Source organism: Monodelphis domestica, chromosome 5 (genome assembly GCF_027887165.1).
Source record: "Monodelphis domestica isolate mMonDom1 chromosome 5, mMonDom1.pri, whole genome shotgun sequence".
Classification (NCBI taxonomy): domain Eukaryota; kingdom Metazoa; phylum Chordata; class Mammalia; order Didelphimorphia; family Didelphidae; genus Monodelphis; species Monodelphis domestica.
Window position 1 is genome coordinate 109,084,175 of NC_077231.1, and position 23,236 is coordinate 109,107,410.

General features: G+C 38.3%; 1 protein-coding gene and 1 pseudogene across 6 annotated transcripts in view; both read right to left on the reverse strand.

Annotated features, from left to right (window-relative positions):
- Positions 1 to 23,194, reverse strand: part of BCL2L13 (BCL2 like 13) — a 102,986-nt gene extending 79,792 nt beyond the window's left edge. For 4 of the 6 annotated variants that reach the window (XR_008912169.1, XM_001373851.4, XM_007503847.3 and 1 more), the window contains exon 1: positions 11,153 to 11,233. Coding sequence is in view for 3 of the 6 variants with exons in the window: in XM_001373851.4 (XP_001373888.2) it covers positions 11,153 to 11,190 (38 nt within the window). In the remaining 3 variants the exon portion in view is untranslated. Of the gene's footprint in view, positions 1 to 11,152; positions 11,234 to 12,058; positions 12,198 to 17,461; positions 17,538 to 23,142 lie in introns of those variants that run through there. The other 2 variants (XM_007503843.3, XM_007503842.3) reach the window with 2 other exon arrangements.
- Positions 6,552 to 10,786, reverse strand: LOC130454549 (centromere protein H-like; annotated as a pseudogene).
- Positions 23,195 to 23,236: the final 42 nt, after the last annotated feature.

Below are 23,236 nucleotides of genomic sequence, written 5' to 3' on the forward strand. Positions count from 1 at the left end.
TTATCTAAAATCAGCAATACAAAACCATGATACAGTCCTTGTTATGTTTTTTAATTTGTTGTTCAGTTATGTCCAACTCTGTGACTCCATGAACTATAGCTATCCAAGGGATTTTCTTGGCAAGGATACTAGAGTGGTTTGCCATTTCTTTCTCCAATGGATATTTCAGTCAGAAGATCAGACACTAAGTAACTTGTGTGATATTGAAATCATTTTAAAAGACTGATATATATTAATATAAGGTCGCCAAGGAATTCACTTATGAAATTCCTAAATCAAACACTCAAGTCAGAATGAAGCTTTATGGTAGTTTAATTACAATGGAAGTAAGAAAGGAGAGGGAGAGATGGAAAGAAAGGGAAAAGGAAAGAGGTTAACTCAACCTTCTGGCAGAGCCAGAGGGAATTTAGGCCTAGGAAGGCCAAGGCAAGGAAGGAAATCAGTCCTTCACTCACATGACTGATCCGAAGGAAAGCTGCCTTCGGGCCTCCTCCCTGCTCAAGCTCCTAGAACGAACCACCGCCTAGCCCTGTCCACAGGAAGTGAGCGAACTCCAGAGGCTGTTCTCTACCTCACTTCCTATGCCTCACATGTGCCAATGGTGGCTCAAGCTTGGCTTAGGACAACCCAGGTAGGCAGTTATTTCTGATTTGTCATTGACTAGCACATGCCCGTGTAGTGTGGGTGTGCACAATTTTGGATGCTAGTCCAAGCAAGATGGAAGAGATTTAAAAATCATACTTGCCCAGAGTTACATAGCTAAGAATGTCTAAGGCCATATTTGAACTCAGCTCTTCCTGATTCCAAATACAGCACTCTATCCACTGAGCCACCTACCTACCTTCTAGGTAAACAGAAGTTAAGTGACTTGCTCAAGGTCACAGCTAGGTAGTATCTGTGGCTGAATTTTAACTTGGGCCTTTCTGACTCCAGGCCTAGTGCTCTTGACCACTGAGCAAAGGCTGCCTCTAATATTTTTCAATAGTTAGGCTAAAATAATTTGAAAAATAATCTTCAAAAATAGCTTTCATGTTTTCTTATTTGCCAAATCTAGATCTAGAAAACACACCAGGTCAAGTCTTGATGGGGAAATCCAAGAAAAAGGCACAGTAAGGTATTTGTCCACTTCAAGGAAACCCTGGGAAACAGAGAAGGAGGTACACACTGGAGACAGCATTTGACAAAGAGCACACCATGTAGATAACACCAGAGCACAGGGACAGGTAGTACATGAGGGCAAGATGTCCAAGACCCATACTATGACATATCAACATTGCCCAGTGTGATAACAGGTACCAACTGGCAGTTTGTCATGCATTACCCAGTTCTGAGCAGATCCAAGGTAGACAGAGAAGGCCCCAGAAATACCTGTCCAGAGTATGGAACAGTCACAGGTCTAAGGTACTATAATGAAAGATGAATAAGTTCAGAATGAAGAAGAAACTTGTGTCATTCAACCCCGGAGTAAAACAGGGTCTCTGTTCCATCTTCTACCCTAGGAGAGCCCATAGTTCTGTCACTCTGCACCCACAGCATTTTCCAAAAGGCTGACAGTGGCTAAGACTAGCAACATTCTAGTGCTCAGATCAAAGGGATTGTACTCAAACTCTTCCCTGGATCAAACCACTGAGAACACTAAAAGCTTGCACACCTGAGCTGTCTTGTAGATCTCAGAATAACACAATACTCAGTATTCCCAAGAAAGGGGTCCAGAACCAGTCCCCACTTACCCTTAAGAAGTACAAAGGGATCAGTCCCAGTATCAAATCTAAAGTCAGGAAAAAGGCTGAAAAAAAAAAGAATAAACCCAAAAAAATCCCACCATAAAAATCTACTTCAGTGAGAGATGCTAAAGACATAAACACAGAAGAGAATGACTCCTAAACTCCTCCAAGAAAACTTCAAAACAAAAAACAAAAAACTTGGGCTTGGGCACAAGTACAACTAGAATTCCAGGAAGAAATGAAGCAAGAATTTTTTAAAAAGTTTTTAAGAGTTTTTTTTTAAGTTTTAGAAAATGCCTTTTATAAATGAGAGCACTAGAAGAATAACTGGAAAAAAAGCAGAAATTATGGAAGAAATGGAAAGGCAATTAGTAGCCTGCCCAAGCAACAAACTTTGCAAAAATTAAAATAAACTAAATAGAAGTCAATCATTCTGTGAGACAAGAAATATTAAAATTAATCAAAAGGTTAAAAAAATTAGAAAAAATATAAGACATTTCATAGCAAAAAAAAACTGTTTAGGAAAACAGATGGAGAAAAAAACTTAAGAATCATTACACAATCTGAATTCCACAATCAAAATTAAAAGGATCTATGAATCATATTTTAAGAAATCCTAAACTGTCCAGATCTCTTATAAGCAATAAAATCTACTACTTTCTGAAAGAAACCCTAGAAGGAAAATTCCCAGGAACATTTTGATGAAATTCTAAAGTTTCTAAGTCAAAGAAAAAGTATTTAAAAAGCGAGAAAAAGAAGCCACAGTTAAAATTACATAGAAGTGGAGAGCTTAGAAGACAATATTTCAGAAAGCAAAGGATGTAGGCTTAGAGGCAAGAATAATTTACACAGCACTACAGATATAATCCTATAGGGGGAAAAAATAGAGCTTTAATAGAGAACTTCCAAGCATTCTTCATGACAAGATCAGAGCTACTACACAAATGCTTTGAAGTTCAAACACAAGAGAAGCACAGAAAAATAAATAAGAATAATCAAAAGGGAACAAGTAAGAATATACTGCTTATAGTCAAATATGGAGAGATGATTCATATGTACCCTTTGAACCCTATCATCATTAGAGGTCAAGAGGAAATCTAATTAGACAATGCCTAGAAGTGGTCCAATTATATTTTGATGAACTTAAGACCAGAAGGGGGGGCAAGGGAAGAGGAATTTTTGAAGCATGGGGGTGGGGGGTTATAAAGGAAGGTTTGAAAAGTTATCTCATGTAAATAGGATATATAACTAGAATTCTATAAAAACAAGGAAGAAAGGGTTGGGGGAGCACTCAAGCCTCACTCTCATCTGAACTGTCAAAGAAGAATACAAATAACATTCACATGTATACATGCTTAGATGGGTAAAGAAACACATTTCACTCAACATTTAAATAAGAGGGAAAGGGGAGCATTAGATGGAAAGCAGATCATGGGTGGGAGTATTTCTGAGTAAAACAAACTCTAAGGATATAAAAAGTATAGAACTTGAGATGGCAAGAATGGGAATATGAGGGAGTAACCATCAAATGGGAATAAATTTTAGCATATAAATGTGATGGAATATTCTTGTGTGGAATATTCCTAACTGTTTGCCTCAGTTCCTCATCTGTAAAAAGAGATGGGGAGGGGGCAGCTGGGTAGCTCAGTGGATTGAGAGCCAGGCCTAGAGATGGGAGGTCCTAGGTTCAAATCTGGCCTCAGTCATTTCCCAGCTGTGTGACCCTGGGCAAGTCACTTGACCCCCATTGCCTACCCTTACCATTCTTCTGCCTTGGACCCAATACACAGTATTGACTCCAAGACGGAAGGTAAGGGTTTAAAAAAAAAAAAAGAGATGGGGAAGAAAATGGCAAACCACTCCAGGATCTTTGCCAAGAAAATCCCAAATAGGGTCATTAAGAGTCAGACACAACTGAAGCAAATAAACAACAATTCTCATGGTATATGAAATTATGAAAGAAATGGTTTTAGGGAAGCCTGAAAAGAGTGAACAGAACTGGAAGAATGATTTTTACAGTGATAATAATATTATAAAACACAAACAACTTAGAATTAGGAACACTAATTAGCATTAATGACCAACTGTAATTTCAGGGGACTAATAATGAAACATGTTCCTACCTCCTGATACAAAAATGAAAAGCTGATACTACAGAATGGAGAGAGAGAGAGAGAAACAGATTTACATTAATATAAATGCACATTACATAAATTTATTTGTCTTTTAGACATGCCCAATGTACAAATTGATCTTGCTCAACTTTACATATCTTTATTCTCATATTTGTTTTTATTATGAAAATATTTTATTTTACCAATTAAATATAATAAATTTTCCAAAGTTATATGATCTAAATTGTCTCTCTCTCCCCCTTCTCTCCCCATTTCTGGAGCTGGCAAGCAATTCAATCTAGGCTACACATGTATTATCATGCAAAACATATTTCCATAGTGATCATTTTTAACTTTCCATGTCTTTAACAGAAGTTTTGTTTTTCTTTCATTCTCAGTTGGCAGAAGAAAGGATTTAGGGTGAGAGAGAAGGCAGATTTTTGCTGATTGAAAAAATACATAATTTTCTAAAAAAGAAAAAAGATACATAATGACATAAACACTATACCTATTTCTCATCCCCGCCCCTCAATTAGATATTAGACACTCAGTAAGCATTTATTAAGTATCTACTACATATATGCCAGGTGCTATGCCAAGTGCTGAGGGTATTAGGGCAAAACTGAAAGTCTCTAACCTCAAGGAGTTTACATTCTAATGGGGAAGAAAACATGTACATATATAAGCAGAAGATAATTCAGTCTTAAAGAAAGGCAAGAATCAAAAAAGGAAATTAAGAAAGGTTAATGGTTAGAGATTCCAAAAGACAGATGTGAGGAGGGAAAATGTTCAAGGCATGGAAAATGGCCAATATAATAACAAAATAGGAAGTAGAGGGTTTTATGTAAAGAATAACAAGTAAGGGGGGCAGCTGGGTGGCTTAGTGGACTGAGAGTCAGGCCCAGAGATGGGAGGTCCTGGGTTCAAATCTGACCTCATACACTTCCCAGCTATGTGACCCTGGGTCAGTCACTTAACCCCCATTGCCTAACCCTTATCACTCTTCTGCCTTAGAACGAATACCCAGTATTGATTCTAAGACAGAAGGTAAGGGCTAAAAAAAGAAAAAGAAAAAAAGAAGGAAAAGAATAACAAGGGGGCAGCTGGGTAGTTCAGTGGATTGAGAACCAGGTCTAGAGATGGGAGGTCCTAGGTTCAAATTTGGCCTCAGACACTTCCCAGCTGTGTGACCCTGGGCAAGTCACTTGACCCCCATTGCCTAGCCCTTCCCACTCTTCTGCCTTGGAGCTAATACACAGTATTAACTCCAAGTAAGGGTTTAAAAAAAAAAAAGAATAACAAGTAAGCCATTATAATTGGACAGTAGAGGAACAATGTGTAAGAAGACTGAAAAGAAAGGAAGAAGACAAATTATGGAAAGCCTTTGATGTAAAAAAAAAAAAGAGCAGTTTATATTTAATGTTAGAAATAACAGACTGGAGTTTTGCTATATGAGTGGAGAAAGGGAGGGGGGGGAAAGCAAGGAACCTTGTAGATGCAACATGTTATGGATATGACAGTTTGGATATGTGGGATGAAAAAAATGAGCTGACAATGAGGTTACAAATTTGCATAATGAGGATGATAGTACTAGGGAAGTGTGGAGGAAGAGATATTGAGTTATTTTAGACATGAAGACTTTGTGATGCTCAGAGGTCAGCTAGTATGATGTTCACTCATTAGTTTATGGTGTGTGACTGGAATTTCAGAAAGAGACACAAGGGTGGGACATATGGAGATCTGGAAGGTTTCATTGAAAAGGTGACATTTGAGTTGAGGTTAGTAGGAATTCATAAAGGAATAGTAAGAATGCATCAAGCAATGATGGAAAGACATAACAAGCATAGGGAATATACAAGACTTTCAGGATATAGTACCTCAGTTTGCATACTTCTTTTACATCAACCTACCAACCAAACCATGGCTGGTGACTACTTTTACTGGCAACATTAAAGCTAAAAATGCCTTTCATTTGCATAACATTGCAAAAACAATTTTGCAAAAAACAGAATTTACATGGCAATTTAAAGTTTATAAAGCACTTCACCTTAAACTTCACAACAGCCCTAATAAGGTGCTATTAGTGTCCCCATTTTACAAAGAAGGAAACAGACAAAAACAGTTATTTTTTCTACTAATAATGTCTGTGGCAAAATTTGAACTCCGTCTTTCTTACTCCAGCCCTGTGTAATATCTACTACATAATACAAAGAACACTGGATTTGGAATTAGAATCCTTAGTCTTGAATATAGACCTACTACTTTAGTTAAGTCACTTGGCTTTTCTAGATCTATTTTTTCAGCCTTAAAAAGGAGGAGGAGGTAAGTGAGTTTTCTAACTCGATCAAGAGGAAACTAATTAGACACACACCGTGAAACTTAAAAAATTATACCTGGCCAATGTGTGGATGTGTTTTGCTTGATTATGCTTATTTGTTACATAAGAAGGGTTTTTTTGAGGGAAAGGGGGAAGAGTTGGTCAAAAGGAAAGGAAACTGATTATAGCGATATCAAAAAAGGAAAAGATAAATTTAAACAATTTTAAAATTAAAATTTTCCTAAAATTAGAATCTAACCTAAAATTATTAACACTACTGTAAGAGTTAGACTAACACATCTTAATTCCATTTCATAAAAAATGGAGATCACAGAAAATCAAAAATCATCTTAATCTTCTCCATAATTTAAAACAATCTGAAAAGTTCTCAAAGCCATTGATGTCAGCAGCAATTTTATTTATTTATATGTTGTTGTTTTTTTAAAAGCCTCAAAACCTTCCGTTTTGGAATCAATACTGTGTATTGGTTCCAAGGCAGAAGAGTGGTAAGGGCTAGGCAATGGGGGTCAAGAGACTTGCCCAGGGTCACACAGCTGGGAAGTGTCTGAGGCCAAATTTGAACCTAGGACCTCCCATTTCTAGACCTGACTCTCAATTCACTGAGCTACCTAGCTCAGCAGCAATTTTAGCATAAATTTTCATCAACAATCTGAACAATGCAATATTTTACTTTGTATTTATTTATATCATATATTTAGAGCTGGAAAGGACCAAAGAGATGAATGAATCAATAAAAGGAGAGAAAAACTATTTCAAGCATTTACTAAGTGCCAAGGGTTAAGGATTATAGGACTCAAGAGAAGTCAAGGAGCTTATGGGAGTGGGAGAAAGGGAGAGTACTTTGTTTTGGAAAGTTGTGGGGTAAATAGACTAAAGGGTCAAGGACAGAGCTGACTGGATTATGAATCAAGGGGGCCAAAGCCTAGGAGATAAGAGTGTGTAGGCAACAGCAATGACTACTAATTTTTTTTCTTTTGAAATTTACTATTTAATTGCATGTAAACAAGCAGGATTGTTCAAACCAAACTTAAGTTGTTCTCAAGCTGTAAAACAAGGGCCTTTAAGGCTGGATCCGAAGCCCATTCGAGATCTTCCTTGCTATAATGACATGCTAAAAAACATCTAACTGCATCTTTGTAGGTTTTTCTTCATTTTACTTAACATGGCATTATCTTCCAAGAGTTCTAATTTTTCTTTTTTTTTCTTTTTATCCTCAGCTTTTCCTCTCCATCTTAAGTCTTAATCTCTTTTTCTTAACTTCAAGCAGTTTCTCCTCCAGGTCATGAGTTTCCTGCTGTGCTTTCAGTACTGAACTATTAAAAGTTAAAATGTTCTTCAAAATTGCCAGGAGGAATTGAGATTCACTGTCCTTTGATTCCAGTTTTTTTCTGAAGGGCATATGCAATCTGGACCCTTTTTGAAGCTAGAGCTTTCATTTCAACATTGATCTTCACCCCTTCCAACTTCTTTTCTAGATCTTTAATCATTTGAAGTAAGCCTTCTGCGAATTCATCTGGAGGACTCTTTACTTGCTTCAATTTCTGCTTTTTATTCCAGGGGCTGTTGTCTAATCTGACCCTTTATTCTAAGCATCAGCTGGATCAAGCCCAAGTCTTCATCTTCCTTCCTTCTCTCTTCTCTAATCTCTCTCCAATGGGAAGCAGTTAGAGGAGTCACCTCTCCACTCCTACTGGGTTCCTGATGCTGTAGTACCAACTCCTCCTCTGAGTTGTGGGATGAGCCAGAAGACACTTTGTCTGCAGCTGTGCGGCAAATAGCCTCCATGGCCCCAGAGTGTAGCACCACCTCATCCTCTCCTCAAACCACTTTCTGGCCTCTGGCAGACACCTTCTGCTTCAGGAACGTGGTGCTCAATCTGAGCCTCTCTTTCTCCCGGGCTTTCACATCCCTGCTAGTGCTGGGCACAGGCACAGCCTCCTTCTCCTTCTGTGCACTCTTACCTGTGCTGCCTTCGGCTCCTCGAGCCCAGGGACCTGGTACTCTGCACCTCCTCCTGTTCTTTTCACCATTTTAAATCCCTAACAGTACTGCTCTTGAGGTGCAGAGTCCTCCTTACCTCCACCTGGTCATTCTGGTCAAGGGAGTAGGACTTGGTCCTCTGGGATGCAGAGCTTCTCACATTCTCCTGGACCCTTCCTTGTGTATTCCTGCCGGGGTGACACTCCTCATGCGTTCTGACAGACACTGCCAGTGGCATGTTGGGACTGGGTGCTCTGCAGTTCCTTCTCCTTGGTGGACTTGGTAGAGCTGAGCCTGAGGCACCAAGAGTGGGTGCCCTGTACCCCAACTTCTTCAAACTCCATATGTTTCTTAGATCTACGCAGCAATGACTATTAATGACAGGGTGCAGCTAGGTAGTTCAATGGATGATAACAGTGCCAGACCTAGAACCAGGAAGATCTGAGATCAAATCCAGTCTCAGACACTTACTGTGTGTTCCTGGGCAAGTCACTTAACATTATTTGCTTTAGTTTCCTCATCTGTAAAATGATCTAGAAAAAGAAATGGCAAACCATTCCCATATCATGGCCAAGAAAACCTCAAAAGGGGTCATGAAGTGTCAGATATGACTAAATCCACTGTCTGACTGAAAAATATCCAACAGGTACAGGGGGACTTCAAGCAGTCTTCTGAAAGTGAAAAAGTTAAGTCCTAAGGGCAAGGCTTCCAGTTCAAATGGCACAGCAGCTGGTGACAAGATGACATGGAAATGAAATAAAGCCCAGGGCTAGTTGTAGTGGGGACTGGGGTATCAGTAAGGGTGAAAAGATTAAATTGGGGGGGGGGGGTCACTTCAATAAATTGTGTAGAATTTTGTTGGTATAGTCAATTGTGGTACACACTTCCTTGAAGTTTTATGTCTTTAGATCTCCTTCAGGAATAAAAATGAAGATGCTTAATATAAATCGTGAACTTGCAAACATTCCTTCAACATGAAAAATATTGCCAGTCAAGACATGCTTTGTTTAAAACCTGAACAGACAAGAAGTACGGTATCTGTTGAGCTCAAAAGCATGTTTATCTAGCTGAAGCATAATGGTTAAAACTTTATAATAATTGTCCAAGAATATTTATATTCATTGACTGGCATTCCCTTATGCTTTGTTTCTCATCTCCACTCCAAGTATAACTTTTTAAGGCTCCACTTTTCAAAATAATTAAGCTTCCCTAAGATTACCTGTAAATAAGTGATGAATGATAAATACTAGTACAAAAAAATTCAATTACTGAAAAATGTAATATCTTATTAAGAAAGGAGGAAGGGAAAGCAGGTACTCCCAGAAGGAAATTCTGTCTACCAAGGCAGATAAGTCACTCCAATTAACAGTCAGAAAGCAGCAAACAGCACTCAAAACTTAAATGACTCACACAAAAAGTATATATAATGATCTCAAGTCTTTCGTAATGGAAAAAATCTCTTTAACTATCAAGTCCCACTCCTACTTATTGCTCATCTTTCACGGCACTTTTTGTCTTCAACACAACCAGCCCAATGAATTAAAATGAAATATGTGTAAAGGACTAAATGGCAGTCACTTTGCTTGGCTGGGCAACATTTTTTTTAAAAGGCTTTATTCTTAATTTGTTAAATATTATAAACACAGGGAAACAACATCATACTCTAAATTGAGGATCTTTAACTTTTTTGTGTGTCATGGACAGAGAGCGAGTCAATCCTTCTCAAAATGTTTTTAAATGCATAGAATAAAAATCATAAGATTACAAAGGATACCAATTACATTGAAATAGTTATTAAAATAAGTTCAAGGACTCCAGGTTAAGAACCCCTGCTCTAAAGGCTTACTATGAAAGGTATTCAACAACTATTTGTTAACTCAATTTTCTAATAAACATTAACTTCTAGCTTACATAATCTACTAAAACATGATCTAACACATCACTCAAAATGGACAAGAATTAGGTTTAGTATCTTCAACTTATCAAACAAACTCCTTTCTCTTTCTCTAATGTATTTTAGTTTCAACTATCCCTGGAAACTGGGCTTTCATAAGTGAGTTCTCCCTAACCTTGCCCCAAACAACTTTTCCACAATGTTTCTGGGCCATCTCTACTATGGGTATTTATTATCTGCCTGAAAGATGGAATGGCTCCCCCTATAACTAGTCCAACAAAAATCTATGAAGTGTATCAGATTGGGGGGGGGGGGGGGAATCTCTACCAAGGGAGGGGTTGGAATCATTTGACCCTCACTTTCATCAGAAACTGGTTAAAGCAGGGTCGAACTCTCACAAGTGAGTTTAATATAGAAATGCATTCAACTCAACAGGAAAAGAGCAGGGAACAGTGTAGAAGAGAAATCAGTAAGAGGTAAAACAAAGCTCAGGGGGATAACTGGGAGGAAAGGTTTAAAAGAAATAAAGGGTAAAAAGCTATGATTTAGGAAAGAGATTCAATGGAGCACCAAGCCCCCAGCTAGCCGGCTGCATAGATAATTATATTTTACACTAGAAGCAACAGGAAGATAATAAATAAAGGTTGCCAAGCAATGTAGACTTAGGAATATTATTAGGTAGCAGTGAGGAGGGTGGGTGTTGGGGACCTGGAGAAACTGCTAGCAAGCTGCCCAATTAGAAGCCAATTACAATCGCTGTGCAAGAAGTGAAGCAGGCCAAGTGAATGGAAAAAAAAATGGCCTTCTGTGACATGTTTCTGAGGTAAGAGAGCTGTCAAGTTAAAATTCTAAATTCCTTAAAAGCAGGGACTGTATTTGTTTTCAGCTTTGCATTTTCCGGACCAAATACATCTGTGACAGAACAGGTTCTTAATAAATGTTCGAAAAAAACATAATAGTTAGCCTCAAAATTTCACTTATTCCTACATATCTCCAGATTAAGATTAATTAGCAGGATCTACATTGGGATAATTTCTGATCCTATTTGCTTTGCTTTCATATTGCTAAACAAAGATTGCTTCATATTGTTTTAAATACTCACAATGCCCAAGGCACATATAACCAAGAATTCTGGAACATTTCACAGGCACAAACATCACCAGTATATAAGTACTTGCTCAATTCTCTGGAGAAAAAAATACCAGAAGGAAATGTGTACTTATCCAAAGTTTAAAAATATAAAACTGACTTTCTGGTACTACATTTTCTCTCAAATAAGCAGTGGAAACAAGAACTTTTTTCAACTGGCCATTTTCCCCTTTTTGATGAAAAGAAAACTCCCAAGATTTAAAGAATCGGCTAGGTTTAATAAGTCTGAATAGGGAAAGTGGAACTACCACTTTGGATAAATAACATTTGCAAAGCGCTTTGTATACGCTAAATTCATTTGATCCTCACCAAAAACAAAAACAACAAAACCACACCCAGAGAGATGAGGGGCTGTCGCCGACCACTGCATTTCAGTGAGTTAATTAACACGGAGTTACATTAACTAGAGTCCAAGTCAGGATTCCTACACAAGTCCCCTAGCTGCATGGTGAGTAGCCCAGGTAAAATCATAGCAAGAGTTACTTGTAATTACTTCTAATTCTATTATTCGATTTGTTCTTCAGTAAAATAGTTATCAGTTATTATCAGCTCTCTGGTTTTCAACTACATGCAAGCCGCAAGTTTTGGACCTGCAATGGAAGCGCCCCCATTCCTCTTTCCAGTGTAAAACTTGTTACTGTAAAGGGAGAGAGACTTCGGCAAGGTTTGAGGCAAGAGACCAGTGTATGTATCTTCACCCCAAATACGTGGGGTGGGGAGTTGAGGGCACGAAAGCCACCTGGGTTTGGGTGGCTGGGAAGAAGCCGAGATACGGCACCCGAGCTCCCGGCCCCAGCCCCCGCCTCCTCGGCTTGGTCCGGCCCGGCCCTGGCTGCCCGGCCCTTGTCCCCCTCGTCACCTGGCTCCGGGAGAAGAAGAGAAGAAGGAGCGGAAGGAGGAAGAGGAGGAGGAGGGAGAGGCGGCGGTGTAGGCAGCGGCTGCGGCGGTGGGTCCTTCACACAATCCCGCAGCAGCGACAGCGAATGGCTAGACCCACGACCCTAATCTACTGCCGCGACCATGATGGAGGCGGAGGTCACCCGTGCGTAGTGACGTCACCACCAACGTCGAGGCGACAGAGAAGGGGTGGGCAGCAGGAGGAGTGGGGGAGGGCCAGAGCCAACCAGAACCCCTCCCTCAGACGGGGAGGTGTCCCAGAATTTGGGCGAGTGATCTCGGGGCTGACTCCCACTAGAAAGAGTCTGCAGAGTCAGCATAATCCCCTGGCTCAGCGCATTCTGATTCTTCTAGTTTTCCTTGGGGAGGAAGCGACGTATATTTGACTCACTTCCGGTCATGGCTACTGATAGATGTGGGTGGGGGGCCGGGAGAGAATTGGAGAAGCGGGAGAAGACGGGGCACGGAGAGGAAGGGAGGGGAAGGAAGTGAAAGGCATGTTTTTATAAATCTCCTCTCTAACTAGGCCAGGAAGAGGAGGTAAAGGTTTACTCTGAAGCTCTTGCTGCGAAGTGGCGTCGTTACGTAGTAGGGTGGAGCTAGTGGGGTCGTTACATCGAAAGGAGTCCGAAATTAGGCGGGAAGGCAGTAGTTTTCCTAGTTGTATGGCGAGATCGCTGGCCCCAAAGCCAGGAACTCTAGGTTCGAGGCACGCTTCTGACACCTACTGGTGATATCAGTTTCTGGTTAAAGTTAATTAACCTCCGTAGGGTTTAGTTTTAGGAAGTTCTCGCACCTTGGGCCTAGCAGTTTCTTAAACAATTCAGAACCTAGGCAATAATAAGGACCAGAATTTTAGACAACTTATAATTGATACATTTTATTATAATTGTATGTAACTTATAAAATATTCCTTTTTTATTTACCCAAGACTTTAAAATGGAGATAAGATCAATATTTTTAGTTCAATGTAAAATTAGAATAACTGCTTGTAATTACCTTTAAGCAAAAAAAAAAGATTATAGGATGAGGTTTTTTTATTTCAAAAAAAATTGGGAATTTTGCTTGTAATTATTTGTATTTAAATGGTATTTGGGGACAGCTAGGTAGCACAGTGGATATAGAGTGCCAGGCCTGGAATCAAGAAGACCAGGCTTCAAATGTGACTTCAAACATTTCTTGTGACTGGGTGTAGGGCAAGTCACTGAACCCTGTTTGCCTAGCCCTTATGTCTCAGAGATATTACTAAATCAGAAGATAAGGGTTTAAAAAAAAATAAAGTACATTTGCACAGAGAGGAGAAACTAGAGTAAAATTGTGTGTGTGTGTGTGTATTCTTCACTGGTCCTTCTAGTGTTAAGTGATTACTTATTATATAATGGGCCAAACTTGGGCTTAATATTTCACAAAGCCCTATACATTGCACTCCACTGCATGGGCTCCTCAAATGCATTTGGAAAAACCAAGCTTATGGCTTTAGCCTGCTTTTATCCCCCATGCTTGACAAGCCCTCCTTCCTCTGACTTCAAGTCTATAAAATTTCACCTTCTACAAGAAGCCATTGAGGGGCTCCTCCCCACATTTCTTCTATTTAGATTACCTCCCATTTACAATGTATATATCATATACATATATGTTTATATGTATACAGTCCTTTAAGTTTAGAATTTAATTCCCTTATGGCAGGTACCCTGTTTTGCTTTGTTTTATTTTTTAGTGTTCTTTTTATCCCCAACACTTAACAGTATCTGGCAAATAGTAAAGCTTGTTGATTTATCCCTAAGGCCAAACTCAAGATACTAAGTAGCAGTTCGTGAATATTCACAGGATTCCTCTTGACCAGCCCAAGTCTACAACCCCCATTGCCTAACCCTTACCACTCCTGTAGTTCAAGGACAGAACTCAGGACATCAGAGAGAGGCTATCTTTCTACCTAGGGTTGAGGGGAGCAGGGGCTGGTTCATTGACTAGGAGCCCAGGCAGCTAATGGGCTTTACAAAGGACAATGGTGCATGGGGAATTATGAAAAAAGAAGGGATATCCATTTCCCGTAGGCCATTTAATCTGTCTGTCATATCTTGGGGGTCTGAGGTAGATTTCAGTGATCTGGGCCTTCTGGAAATCTCTGTGATAGCTTCTCAGAAATTTCCTTGTTGAAAAGAATTTATGAGAAATTTACAACCAAACTCTTAAAAGGAGCAGATGACTCTGGGGATCTGCTCATGCAGCATTCTGAACTGATTGAAATGTTCTGATGGCTTTTAAATCATTTGATATTGGTTCTTTGAATAGCAGTGAAAGATAACCTTATTAGCTATCTTTTAGCAGCATTTTGCTGTATTTTTATTAGAATTCTCTTATAGCAAGTAGACATAGATATGGCATATATATGTATATATAAGCCACACTTGCTATGAAAATACATTTTGCCTAAAAATACCATACCATAATAATAGCATAATTAAAGCAGTATTTAAAAAGTAGATAAATGCTAACCTGAAAAAAAATGACAAAAGCTAAAAACAGAATACAAGTTAACAAAGTTCTACTTGTCAATGAAACAAAGTACCATTAATAGAAGGAAACAAAAAAGGAGATATCAGATAATACTAAGTTAAAATGCTACTGAATATCCTATTATAAAACAGAACAATCTTAAAAGTACTTACTCAGGCATATCAAATAAGTATCCACAGAACCATCATAAAAAGAACTCATATAAAAATCTTCAAATTCAAAATTCTCATTTCCCCCTGAGGAAAATGAGATGCTGCTAGCAAATTAATAATAACATCCTTTCCAAGTCATATGAATGAATTCACTGAAAAGATGCTTATTTTAACAAAGACTGTGGTAGAATGCCTGAATAAAGAGTTCTATATCATTCACAAACTTTTTTCCAAATTAAACCATACCTACTCCCTTGTATTCTTAAATTTCATCTCTTTGCCTCTTAAAGCCTGGAGAGAGCTAAAAAAAGAGTAGCACTTTCCAATTCTTAACACCATATCTTAAGATATCAATGTACATTTTAATCATTAATGGCTAATGTACTAAACTGATGGTATTCATGGCCACTATGAAGAAATTCCAAGTATATATTAAAGATACAATATGGGCAAAACCCATAAATTCTTATGTTCTATAAATAAAAGCTTTCTACAAACTATTATTACAAAGAATTTTAAGCTTTGACATTTTGTATTACAGGGAATTTTCCTCTATTTTACTCTGATTAAATCTTTTTTTTTTTAAAACCCTCACCTTCCATCTTGATCTTGGAATCAATACTGTGTATTGGTTCCAAGGCAGAAGAGTGGTAAGGACTAGGCAATGGGGGTCAAGTGACTTGCCCATGTTCACATAGCTAGGAAGTGTCTGCGGCCATATTTGAACCTAGGACCTCCCATCTCTAGGCCTGGCTCTCAATCCACTGAGCCATCCCCAGCTGCCCCCTACTCTGATTAAATCTTAATTACTTTTTTATTGGTCCTGACAGTTTCCCAGACTTTAATCTACAAATTTTAATTTTGTAGTTCAGTTTAACCTGGATTTACATTCTGCTGTACTCAAGATCAATTTCAAATTAAAGCTTTATTTAATGTACAATCTCATTCTTTCTTGATGCTACTTTAACTCCCCTTTTTTTGTACCACAAAAGTACTACACAAAACATTGAAGATCATGAAGGTTGTAGCATACCAGGCATATTGGCATTTGGGAAGTATGACTGATGTACTGATATTGTACTACCAGACACATGGTCAGACCTCTTGATGTTAAAGGGACAGTCCAAAGTACTAGCAACGGAAGGGCAAATTCTTGGGCTTGGAGTACAAAACTCCGTACTCTCCCTGGGAGCACTGTCATTAACACAGCGCAGTTCTATTAGGGCTTTGCTTGGCTCAGGCTACACACATTAGCAAAGCCCGGGATGGATTAAACTCCACCTCTTTGATCTTGTCATTGTCAATTCAAGCAATGTTAAAACCTATGTCACTTTTAAGTTCCTAAAACCCTCAATAAATACTGGAGAGCCAGCACAAAACTCGTCTCTTTCTAACCCCTCTCTTACTCTCACTTACTGGCTCTCGCTCTTCACTGCCTCTCTCGCTCTCTCCTTTACCCTCCTCTCCTCTTGCCACTCTTGCTTCTCTGTATCTCTTTCCTCTGAATCTCTTTTCCTGGTCACCCCCAGTGCCTCCTATTGCGATAGGAGGCACCAATGAGTTGACTCCCACCTTTTCTAGTGCCGCAGTCTCCCCCAAAGCTTCTTATTGATGTTCAGACTCTCTTGTTTATAGGAGTATCAAGGGGTTGATACTCCCCACCTATTCTCTTATTTCTCTTACTTCCTTGGAGTTCTCCTGTTACCCCCCATATATTTCTACTTTTGTCTTTGAGTCATTATTATTCTCCCATTTCCTTAGCCCCCTCTTTCCACCTCAGGTCATTACCTACAGATAAATGTTATAGGACTCCCAAGGGGGGTTGCTATAAAGGTTAAGATTCAGAAGGACTTGGGATCAGGGATCACAGGTGTTCTAAGGATGTTGCAAAAGTTGATCTTTGCTGAGGAGCCACCCTGTCTTGGCAAGGAGCCACCCTTCCTCTTCTCCCTACCTCATTTTTCTAATAGGGAGAGATGGAGTAGGAAAGGGCCCTTGCTTCAAGGTAACCTATTCTGTGGCTTACATTGTAACTTTGGACACTACCTCTACCAATGGCCTAATTTCTTGCAATAGACACATATTATCTTCCTGGGGGTTGGGGATTCCTGTGGAGAGGGGAAAAGTCTATGGGCAGAGGAGGGAGTAAAGATTTGTCTTCAGTAGCTGTTGTAGTTGACTTTCAGTTTGTTCTTTTTCCTCTAATTTGGAGACTTCCTTTTGGAGGATATGAATTTTATTTTCAACCTTCCTTTTTACTGTTTTCAATTTCTCTATATTTTCTTGAAGAAAAGTGAATCCAAACTTGGATTCTCAACTGGTTATCTTAAGGAACCATTTTGAAAAAGGTTTCCTACTCAGGGCCCTCAGTCTTGGGGCAAGTGGAATCATGAGTAAAATGCAAAAAAATTAATTTTGTTACAGTAAAAACCGTCATGTTTTGTGTCATAATTAGTTAAATTCTGTTAGTTAATTAGTTAAGTTAAATAAAGATTTTAGAAACGCACAGCTAGTATCTGGCCTTTCAGGAAAACATGTTGGAAAGGACCTAAAGTTGCTCAGATGACTTAATCAGAAACCACCAATTAAAGAGCCAAACAAGAACACAAATCCAAAAGAGATAAGCTCAGAAATTCAAGAATTTGTTTATCTAGATAGATGTACCAATCAAATCAAGACTGAAATATAAAGGGTACCTGCTGATGCCATGTGTCCAGGGTCAAACCTGGGTCCGAGACTTCTAATTTTGGTATTATTTCCAAATATGACAACCTGGAAAAAAAAAACAACAGAAAACAACCAAAGTAGTTATAATAAAGTGTAGTCTGAGTTCTCCCATAACACGAATGAGACATCATGGTACGGGGGTCTCCAGTGAGAAACAGAGGAACAGCTGGTTAAATAATCTTTTGGAGGGAGTGGGGAAACAGCCTGTCTACTTGAAGTCACAGAAGCTTTGGCAAAAGGACACTGGTCAGAGGCTAGGGTGGCTAGGAATGGGCTTTTAGTTTTTTAGATTTAATTGCCTTCTTTTAAATATAGTCCTCTGGCAAAGGGGTTGTTTGGAAAAGAGTCAGTTAGAAGAGACTTTGCAACTAAAGTTTACCTATCTGCAAAATGCTTATGACTTGTTTCTGTTCTACTTTTTTTTGGTTATGATCTTTAAAATTCAGATTCTGTATCCATTTCGAATGTATTGTGGAATAAAGTAGTAGACTTTGGACTAAGCCTACTTTCTGTCAAATAGTTTTCTAGTTTTACCAGTAACTCATTTTAAACAAGGAGTTCTTTCTTAATGTTTTCAGATTTATCAAACACTGTATTATTGAATTCCATTATTTCCAATTATGTTTTGTTCCTTTCTATTGATCTACTTTCCTAATTTTCAAGCATTATTAAATGGTTTTGATGAATGCTCATTCTTAATAATATAATTTGAGGTCTAGAAATGCTATTCTCCCTTCGTTCCTACATTTTTCAATATTTCCTTTCATGTTTTAAAATCTTTCTTTTCCCCTCCAAATTAATAGTAGTTGAGAATCTTAAATATAGAAATTAACTTTACCAATTTTGTCATTTTTATTAATTAGAATAGCATAGTTGCAAGCATTGTCTATTCCTCTGGCTATTTAGGTAGTTCTTTATTTCTTTAAGGAATATTTTGTAAGTATTGAGTGTACTTTTCTGGCTTGACACTCAAAACAGGCATTTTGTAGTTGTTTTGAATCAAATTTCATATCCTACTATTGTTTCTCGATTTTGTTACTATACAGAAGTGCTATGTTTTTGTAGGCTTGCATTTTATAGCCTCCAATTTTTACTGAAGATACTCTCAGTTTCTTTACTGATTATCTAGGATTTAAAAAGTAAATTATCATAACATTAGCAAATCGGAAGTTTTGTTTTCTTTTGCCTATATTTAGTTTTTAATTCAGTTTTTTTATATTTTTGAAAATAATAATCCTCTATTTTGTGTTAGCAGTTTTGCTGGCATGTAACTGCATAATAAGTTCTGATAGAATGTAACCTTCTTGAGAGGAGAAACTATTTTTTGGTATGTCTAGGGCTTTGCTCTTAGTAGGCATTTATATTTAATTTTATTGAATATGTGAGAAATACTATGCTAGGTGCTAGAGATATAAAGATTGTAAACAGATCAGTTCTCAATGAGCCTGCAATATAATGGAGCTCATTCTAGCTAAGCAGCTAATTATAAAGCTTTTCTTTCACTTGGAATCAGTTCATGTAAACCTTTCCATACCTCAGTTTTCATTATGTTTGTTGTTTGTTTACAGTACATTGATATTCCTGGACATTCCTATACCTGTAATATTCCTAATATATATTTTGCCATTCCCCAATCAATGGGCTTCCACTTTGTTTCCAATTCTTTGCTACTACAATTAAATTCTGCTATAAATATTTTAGTTTATATAGGACTTTTTGGCATATATGTCAAGTTCACAGATAGTAACTATGATATAAGGATATCGCTCTTTGAGGCCAGATTTTACTATGAATCAATAACTGTACTAAACAGTCAGAGTACAACTATAAGCAAAAAGAAACACAATCCTTCCCCTAAGGATCTTATGTTCTAAAGGAGGGAGATAACACAGAAGAAAAAAAAACCTTACAATTCTGATTATGTAAATAAAACAAATTTTTGTACAAATGGAATTAAAGTAGTAAATATCAGAAAGGAAGCAATTAACTACAAAACAGTCCTTGTAATAAATTTCTCCCATAAAGGCTGGATTTTTAATAAATGTATTGAATATATATTTTCTTTTTTTTAAATTTAGAATATTTTTCCATAGTTACATGATTCATGATTTTTCCTACCTCTCTTCTCTCCTTCCTCCCGGTGCTGAAAAGCAATTCCACTGGGTTATACATGTATCATTGTACAAATCCTATTTCCATGTTGTTCATATTTGCAGTAGAGTGATCTTTTAACATGAAAATGCTTATCATATCCCCATCAAACTATGTGATTGATCATATGTTTTTCTTCTGTGTTTCCACTCCCACAGTTCTTTTTCTGGATGTGGATAATGTTCTTTCTAATAAGTCCCTCAGACTTGTCCTGGATCATTGCATTGCTGCTATTAGAAAAATCAATTTACATTCGATTGTGCCATAATGTCTCTGTGTACAATGTTCTTCTGGTTCTGCTCCTTTCACTCTGCATCAATTCCTGGAGGTCTTCCCATTTCTCATAGAATTCCTTCAGTTCATTATTCCTTTCAGCACAATAGTATTCCATCACCAACAGATATCACAATTTGTTTCAGCCATTCCCCAATCAAAGGACACCCTCTCGTTTTCCAATTTTTTGCCACCACAAAGAGCGCAGCTATAAATATTGTTATACACACATTTTTCCTTATTATCTCTTTGGGGTACAAACCCAGCAGTGCTATGGCTGGATCAAAGGGCAGACAGCCTTATAGTGCCCTTTGGGCATAGTTCAAAGTTTCCCTCCAGAATGGTTAGATCAGTTCACAACTCCACCTGCAGTGCATTAATGTCCCAACTTTGCCATATCCCCTCCAACATTTATCACTTTCCTTTGCTTCCATATTGGCTAGTCTGCTAGGTATAAGGTAGTACCTCAGAGTTGTTTTAATTTGCATTCCTCTAATCAGGAGGGATTGAGAACACTTTTTCATATGCTTATTGATAGTTTTGATTTCTTCTTGTGAAAACTGCCTATTCATGTCCCTTGACTATACAAATATATATTTAGAGAGAGATCATTCATCTTTTGGGGAGTAGCTACTATTTTATGATTTTTTTTAACCCTTACCTTCTGTCCTAGGATCAATACTATGTATGGGCTCCAAGGCAGAAGAGTGGTAAGGGCTGGAAATGGGGGTTAAGTGACTTGCCCAGCATCACACAGCTGGGAAGTGTCTGAGGCTATATTTGAACCCAAGACCTCCCATCTCTGGTCCTGGATCTCAATCCACTGAGCCACCCAGCTGCCCCCTTTTATGTGTTTTAATCAAGTACACATCTAAGTATATATTGTAGATGTATATGTTTGTATACATATGCACAAATAATCTATAAGTGTGATATACATGTGTATGATACATATGATACATACATATGAATACATACACACATATATGGAGTTGATTAAAACATATAAGAACAATAGCCATTTCCAGTAGATTAATGATTAAAGGTCATTGTAGGGAGGGAAATAACAGGGTACAAAGAGTTTTGAATGACAAGTCCTCAAGACTCAGAATTCTCCCAGGGCTGACAGGAAAAGTTCCAAATTATTGAAGACACAGTTCTCCAACTGACAGTCGGGAGCTAGGAAGTGAAGTCTGAAGGGTGCAGATCTGATCTCTCCTGGTCTCCCTTGGACTTCTTGGAAGCAGCCTCTTCGAATACCATCAAGCAAGAGTGAGCAGGAGTTTCCCCAATACCCTCTGGTGGACAGAAAGGAAAACTGGAGGAAATCAGTCTCTCTTTTGGACATCTGAGGTCTCAGCTGAATTCCTGTACCAGACCTATCAAAGGAATCTCTGAGTGTGAGAAATCTGGTTACCTGTTGGACTTGCCTTTAGGAATTTATGTAATTAGTTAAGGTAGTTAAACAATGAGTTTAATTAGAGGGTAAAGCAGATTTCCCTTCTCCCATTTTCCTTCCTCCCTTCATCCCTTCTCTTTTAATAAATTCAATATTATTTATATATTCTGTTTTCCCTTTGTATTACCTTCCTTTCCCCCTTTCCAAACTATAGATTTAACAATATAAATAGCCAGTTTTCAAAGGAAGAAATCTAAGCTAAGAATAATCATTTAAAAAAAATGTTCCAAATCACTAATAAGAAAAATACAAATTAAAATAACTTTAAGGTTTCACCTCACTCCCATCAAGTTGGCAAAGATGACCAAAAGGGAAATGATAATTGTAGGATGGCATGTGGGAAGACAGGCAGACAAATATATTGTTGGTGGAACTCTGAATTGATAATAATAATCCTAGAGAGCAATTTGAAACTAGACCTCAAAAGTCACCAAATTCGGCATAATTTTCAATTCAGTGATGCCACCACTAGACATATACACCAAAGAGATAAAATTAAAAAGAAAAGGCACAGTCACAATATTTATAGAAAGTCTTTTTGCTTTAGCAAAGAATTGCAAATTATGGGGTCACAGAAGCAAATAAGCACAATATGCTAGTTTTTAATAACGATCCCAGTTATTGGGGCAGGAATTCAGCAAAATGTGTTGGGGAAATTGTTTAACAGGAACTAGGTATAGGTCAATATCTCAAATAAAAGCTCAAAATGAGTATATGGTTTAAACATAAAGGGCAACATCATAAGCAAATTAGAGGAGCATAGAAGGAATTACTTTGCCAGTTCTTAATGGTCCAAAGATTTTGGGAGACCGGCAAAGAGAACTGGAGTCCTGTGCCCAGAATGGCAGTGGTCAACAGTAGGGCAAAGTATCTTTCCTGGAAATGGAGAGATACCCCTAGGATAGATAAATGTAGGGAATGTGATCCTTCATGGTGAAGAGAACTGCCAGTTATACACTCAAGAAAGGCACAGAACCTTGGAGCCAGACTGAGCTACTCAATCTACTGGGAAATTTGCCAAGGTAAGGGGGAAAGCATATTGGATCATAGGAGCTTTTACTCCTTTGTCACATGTATTCCTTACATATATGTGTCACTACTCTATTCGAATCCAAAATTCTTGAGGATATTGTATGAGACATTCTCAAATATGAGATGGGGGTAGGGGTAGGAAGGGATATTTTAAAATAATTGCTTTAGTAAGAGGCCATTGCTAAAGGCTTATTAAGGCAAATGGACAATTTAATAATCAGCACTGAAGATTGGGGCTCAGGAAATGCAGAAGGTGTAACCCCCGAAACCCAAATGGATGACTGAGATCTTTGTTCTAAGCTATGGTTCTCTGGATAGGAGAGGGAAAAGGGATATTATTCAGAAATGGAAATGCGGTAAAATAAGAAGATAACAATAAAAACATGTTTTTAAAATAGGTCGAGGTTTCTATAGTGTTTCTCTTTACATAAAATTGAGACTTGAAGTACCCCACCCTCATTCCCCTCCCAAAATAGGCTGACTTAAATAGATTAGCTCCTAGAATAATTCAACTAATTCATTTTTGTTTCTGCCAAAGGACAGGAATAGAAATAGTCTCGGGATATGAAGAAATCTACAGGGCTAGGGAGTCGCTTCCGTATACAACACTGGGTAGGTCCCTCGAAAAGGAGAAGCTCGGTTCCACGAAAGGAAAAAGTCTAGGTGTAGAAGAGCCAGAAGGTAGGGTGGGGACGGGGGTGGGGTGAGGGAGGGGGAAGGAATCATCAGACTCACGATTTATTCCGCAGTAAGGGGGCGGGGAGAATGGGTGGGGATTTTCCGACGTCCCCCGGTTGGCAGCCGGGAAAGGAGGCGGAGCGAGGCCTGT